The sequence below is a fragment of the Echinops telfairi genome, unplaced genomic scaffold, assembly GCF_000313985.2.
Source record: "Echinops telfairi isolate 266 unplaced genomic scaffold, ASM31398v2 ScPeMD7_7420;HRSCAF=8458, whole genome shotgun sequence".
NCBI classification, from domain to species: domain Eukaryota; kingdom Metazoa; phylum Chordata; class Mammalia; order Afrosoricida; family Tenrecidae; genus Echinops; species Echinops telfairi.
The window spans coordinates 47729331-47735283 of record NW_022111320.1 but is presented as its reverse complement, the minus strand read 5'-3'; the positions used below and the strand labels follow the sequence as shown (position 1 = coordinate 47735283).

Genomic DNA, 5953 nt, shown 5'->3' with positions numbered 1-5953 from the left:
TGGCTCTGGCTTACATGTGAGCCCCCATCCTAAAGGCCACGACTCTTAGAGAAGGAGTCAGAGATTCAGAGCCCTAGGTTTGTCAGGGTTCTGAGGGGGGCAGAAGGCAGATCCAAGGCTGCTGGAGGCCACGTGCTGCCGAGTGGGAAGCTTGGAAGTAGTGTTTCTGAAAGAAAGCCACTGTAAGCACTGGCCTCTCGAGGTGTCAAGGAGAGGAGGTGTTGTCCTCGATCTGCAGACAGGAAGTCGAGGGATGCCAGGTCAATGGTTCAAGGTCATGTGTCAGGCTTGGCTTTGGACCCTGCTTGGCTCCCTTCAAGGCCTCAGGCTTTAGATTCTGAAGCGGGTAAATGTCTTCCCCAGGCCCCCGCTTCCCCGTGTGGCCATCAGAGACCTCTCTGCCCTCCTCTTCCCCCGTGGCTATCCCCACTTCATAGACCACCACCCCCTCCCCTTCAAGCTAGGACGCTGCTTCCTTTGCCCTCCAGGAAGTGTTGGGACCAGAAGGAGCCCAAAGTCCAGCCTCAAAGAGAGACCAGTCAGGATGCTGTGGGTTCTCTAAGGGGGAGCATGGTTCATAACTATGGGTTGAACTAGATTCAATTTGGTAATTTTCCCATGATGGGGGGTTTCAAGAAGAAACAGACAATATCCTTCAATACATATGAAAATGAACAATTTTTCTTTAAAATCACCCATTTTGAGAGCCTACATGAGGGTGGCATACCTTGTAATGATTCTGGTAAGAATTGGAGACACTCATTGACAATCAGTGAGTCCAAGACAGGGCTCGGCGCCAGGTGGTGGTGGTAAGCCAGAACACGGCCCAGCCTCTCTGGTAAACAACAGCATGCCTCAAACGTGCAAACACGCTGCCTACGCCCACTCTGCCAGCCAAGCTCCGCTGGTTAGCAGTGCGTGGGCCGGGCACTCCCGGCTTTGGCGCCCTTGGCCTTTGCCCAGCTTCCATCCAGTCATGGCCTCCTCCAGGCCTGCCCTCCCCACCTGGTTGCCTGGGGAGAGCCCGGGCCTTCCACCTGCACTGCACCAGCCTCCCTGGCTCAGTGTGCTCCCCAGTGCACCCACTCCCTCCATTGTTAGGAGATGGGGTGCCTGCTGTGGGCCGGGGCTGCACTGAGGAACCCTTCCTTGGCGTCTTTGCCTGCACGCAGACTTAACCCCAGCCCCACAGCTACAATGGGGCCATTACAAGTCTGAAAGCATGTTCCATGATCTCCTCATTCCATAAACTTAGAAGGCACGTCATGTTCCACTCGCCCCGTCTTAGCAGCTGGTACCCCAGTAGTCTTCTCCAGGAAAACAAACTGTCACTTCCAGGTGGCTGGGTGACCTTAAACTTGCCCCAGAGCAGTGGTTCTCAACCTTCCTAATGCCACAACCCTTTCATACAGTTCCTCATGTGGTGGTGACCCCTCCCCCAACCATAAAGTTATTTTCATTGCTATTTCATCACTGTCATTTTGCTGCTGTTATAAATGAATCGTAATGTAAATATCTGATATGCAGGATGTAGTTTCATTGTTACAAATTGAATATAATGAAAGCATAGTGGTTCATCACAAAAGCAATACATAATTATGTATTGTAAAATATTTATTTCTAATGATAAATCAATGAAATTTTGTCTTGAAGCATGGTGTAGCATGGCTAACAGTCTTCATGCCAGGTACTCGCAGGTGGGTGCATCTGCATGCGGTCAGACCCCCCTGGAGACCGATAGAGGGGCGGTGTCTCATTTCCTAAGACCATCAGAAATATGTTTTCCAATGGTCGTAGACAACCCTTATGAAAAGGTCGTTCAGACCCAAAGGGGTCTCAACCCACAGGTTGCCAGCCATTGCCTCAGGGCCTGTGTTCTGCGGAACAAGCGAGCGGGGGTGGGGGAGGGGATGGCTGTGGTTTTCTTGTTAGCGGCCAGGAGATTGACGCCCTGTGTGAGAGACAAAACTAGGACAGGATATGGTGAGAATGGTTTGGTTGGCAGGCACCTGGCAGTGGGTTGGCTGCTTGGAACCTCTCTGTGGCCGACATTGGGGGTGGAGCCGATTGCTCCCCAGGGCTGCAGGGCCCCCATCTCTGCTGTGAGCTCAGGCAGGTATCCATCGAGCTCCCTGAACTAGTCTCATCAGTAGGATGGGCAGTGAGGCTCTCCTGCATTCCAAACAGACTGTGTGTCAGGAAGGACAGATGCGTACCTGGGAGGCCCCGCCCCCCGATGCCCATGCTCTCTGAGCCACCTTCTCCCTGTCCACAGGGGGCAGCTCCAGGCTTTTCTCACCTGTGGCCTTGCCCTCTATCCACCGAGAACCCTGTTGAGCTGCCTGTGGCTCTAGCTCTTGGGAGCTTGGTAGAGCAGCAGGGACTGTACCCACAGCCCACCTGGCCTCTCAGAATGCTGCCCACATCCCAGACCAGTCTTGTCCCTCCCTGTGTGTGTGAACTGAGGGCCAGTCGGGAGAGAACAACGGTCTGAGGGTGAGAGTTGGCTCCAGTGTCGGGGTGGAGATTGTGCAGACAGTGCCTGTGCCTGTTGGGGGGCAGCTCGGGAGAATACCAACTGTTCTCAAGCATAGCTGGGTTCCAGGGAGAGAGGGACAGTAAGGGACAGGCGAGGGTGGAGGGGGTCAGAAACGCAGGGGGGGGGGGTGTTGCATGTGCACCTATAGGGCCGCAGATGTCGGCCTGGTGGGGCAGGCCCAGCAGAGATGATCTCCAGAATCCCTCATCTGGCAGGGACCTAATGACAGGAAACCTGGAGGTGCCGCCATCGCAGCAGACCCAAGCTTAGCTCACAGTGTCACTGTTTTCATACACATGGGGGGCTATTATGCAGACAGTGAAATGGGGCTGAGTAACCTGCCCAGGGACCCACAGAGATCAAGTGTCTGGCTGGCAAAGTCCTGGTGTCCCTCGGCCCCCAGAGAAGGGCCCGCTTCATTGGTCGATGAAGATCTTATCTTGGTGGACCCTGCGGACGGAGGGACAGAGCCCTGGTGGCACATTGAGTTAGGTGCTGGGCTACTCACCACATGCTTCGCAGGCTATCTGCTCCCCCAGAGATTTATAGCCTCAGAACCCCCGGGGGCGGTTCTGCTCTGCCCTGTTGTCGGTCGCCAGGGGTCAGAGTTGACTTGATGGCAGTGGTTCCGTTTGCTTTGTGTGGTGGTGGCATGGTGGGTAGGGTTGGTGAGCCCTGCGAGGCCCCCTCTGCTCCGCTGGACCAGGGCGCATGTCACTGGAGCCTGAGCCAGCCTTCCCTTGCCCAGTGGCCCACAGGGAGCAAGATAGGGGCCATCCTCTCCGTCACTCCCTTTTATAAGTGAGAACAGGACCGATCACAGGCACGCTCTGCCACAAGCGACGCAGACACCTGTGGGTATCATCCCAGGTTATCAGATGGCCGCCCTGAGAGGTGGGTTCCGCCAACGAGGAACAGAGGCGAGAAGATTCGCCCAGGGCCTTACCGACTGGATTCCACTCCGGTTCGCCTGAGCCCCCAAAGCTCAGCACTAAGCCGCTCTACATCACGGAGCCCCCCTCCCTGTTGAGCTGCTGTCAGGAGAGTCTCCCTCTTTCTGTGAGTGAGTTTGAGGTGCAGGAGCCCCCCAAACACTGCCAGTATCTGGCAAGCACGTGTAAAAGTCTGACATTTAAGACCACCACCTCCTGTGACCACATTCTAGGTCATAAGCACAGGCACTGCAGTGCGGGCCGGAGGCGGGCAGCCATGGTGAGGGAGCCGGGTTGTCATCACTGACGCGGTGGCCCATCTCTTTCCTGGCTAGCAGGACCCCAAACACTGACCAGCCCAGCTCGGGCCCTGCGTGCTGGGCTCACAGGGAGCGAGTTTCGGGGTGTTCCCTGCATCACAAAATAGAATGAATGCTCCTAGGTATAAAAGCCGTTTGGAGACCATACAAGGGCTTTATTTCTTAGTCATGAAAACCACACGCTGTTACATGGATATGTGTAATTGTGTGTGTGTGTCTGTGTGTGTGTGTTGTGGGTGGGGAGGGGGCAAGCATGGGGTCATTCCGTTTTTAAATGAGCAAACCAGAGTCCCTGTCAGAAAGCACACAGACTCTTGGACCTTGTAGCCTGTGCATCATTTCAGGGACTCGTTTGGGCCACAACCGTCCCCCACTGCTAGTCCTTCCGCAGGTAGACAGCTTGAGGCTCTCCCTATGTAAAGGTCAGACCTACCTCAAGGAGGCAAGACCTGAGGCTGGAGCTGCCTAGAGCCACACCTCTCTTCATGGCTGCTCTGAGCTCCCTCGCTGGGAGGGGGGATCGGTGGAGCCTAGGGGCACAGACTGTCACCCACCATTGGTCGCCCTGCTGGCTGTGTGCTGCAGTCCTAGTGGAGGAGAAGTTGGGATCTTAGAAGCCACGTGTCCTTGCCCTTGCTGCCAGCATTCGTGGGGCTAGTGGAAGGAAGGAGAGTCCTTCAAAGCAGCAGGCCTGGGTGTCCGTGCGGAGCAGAGAGGAGAGCAAGCGAGTGGCTGCTTCGCCTGGAAATGCACAGCTATCCGCAAAGCCTGCCCCAGCTCTCCCAGAGGACCACCTCCCACAGTGCATTCCGGAGCCACTTCTGCGTGCCCTGGCACGGCCTACAGTTGGAACATGCTGGTGGCCTCCACGTTGTGAGAGGCAGAACTCATCTTGGAGGTCTCCTCAGACTTCCACTGGCTTGAGAAACCCAGGTAAGGGAGGCAGCCGACGTCTTTCACGAGCTTCCAGAAATTCTTCCGGAACTTGAGGCCGACAAAGGCGTAGAGCACAGGGTTCAGGCAGGCCCGCAGGTAGGCGAGGGCCTCGGTCACGATGACGGCGTACTGGAAGCTGGTCATGGCGTGGTACTCCCAGTGCGTGCTGCGGACGAGCTTCACCAGGTTGAAGGGCACCTGCGTCAGCAGGAACACGCCCACCACCAGGAAGATGATCTTCAGGGACTTGTGCTTCTGGAAGCCACGCGCATGAAGCAGCGTCTTGATGATGATTGAGTAGCAGACAACCATGGCGAGCAGGGGCAGGAAGAAGCCCAGGGTCAGCTGGGTGGCCAGGACCGCAGTGGGGATCTCGTTGTCATGGTAACTACAGACGGCCTTGTCGAGAGAAGAGACGTTGCCATAGATGATCTGCGGCAGGGACACCAACAGGGAGGTCACCCAGATGGCCCAGCAGATGACCTTGCCCCAGAACATCCGCTTGGCCTGCTGGTTGTGAGCCTTGGTGGCCTGCACCACCGCAATGAAGCGGTCCATGGTGATGCAGGTGAGGGTGAGCATGGACGTGTAGAAGTTGAGCGTGTAGACCCCTAGCAGGATTTTACACGTGTACTTGCCAAAGACCCACTCGTGGATGCTTGCGTAGGTCCAGAAGGGCAGAGTGCAGACAAAGACCAGGTCAGCCAGGGGCAGGCTCATCAGGAACAGGTCTGTGACGCTCTTCAGCTTCTGGTAGAAGATGTAGACCGCCAGCACCAGGGAGTTCCCCAGCAGGCCACAGATGAAGACCACCACGTATATGGAGGGCAGGAAGAGCCTCTTGAACGCCAGGAATTGATGGTGCTCCTGTCGGCTGTCATTGGCAGTGCTGAAAAACCCAGGGTCTTCGTACTCTTCGTCCATGGTGCCTGTTCTGATGAGCAATGCAGGGAATTTATTTGGGACTGAGGCCAGCACTCCCAGACTGCCCCACCATCCCACTGGCCACCTTTATGTAGTGGGCATCTCTTAAACCCATCCACCCACCGTTGTGCTCAGTGAGAACGCAGCCCAGCCCACCAGAGTTTTGGAAAGTAGCTAGAACTGGGGCTTTTTCATTATTAGCTCATAAGATTCTCAGGGCCATTTATCCGGGCAATCTCACATAACTGAAAACTCTCTCTCTCTCTCTCTCTCTCTCTCTCTCTCTCTCTCTCTCTCTCTCT

General features: G+C 55.8%; 2 protein-coding genes across 6 annotated transcripts in view; one reads left to right on the top strand and one right to left on the bottom strand.

Annotated features, from left to right (window-relative positions):
• Positions 1-5953, top strand: part of FYCO1 (FYVE and coiled-coil domain autophagy adaptor 1) — a 61442-nt gene that overhangs the window by 42812 nt on the left and 12677 nt on the right. The window lies entirely within an intron of this gene.
• CXCR6 (C-X-C motif chemokine receptor 6) overlaps positions 4126-5953 on the bottom strand; it is a 4033-nt gene continuing 2205 nt past the window's right edge. Inside the window, exon 2 of the mRNA XM_013005050.2 lies at positions 4126-5661. Within this exon, the coding sequence (XP_012860504.1) occupies positions 4632-5651 (1020 nt within the window). The 5' untranslated portion in view covers positions 5652-5661 and the 3' untranslated portion in view covers positions 4126-4631. The remainder of the gene's footprint in view (positions 5662-5953) is intronic.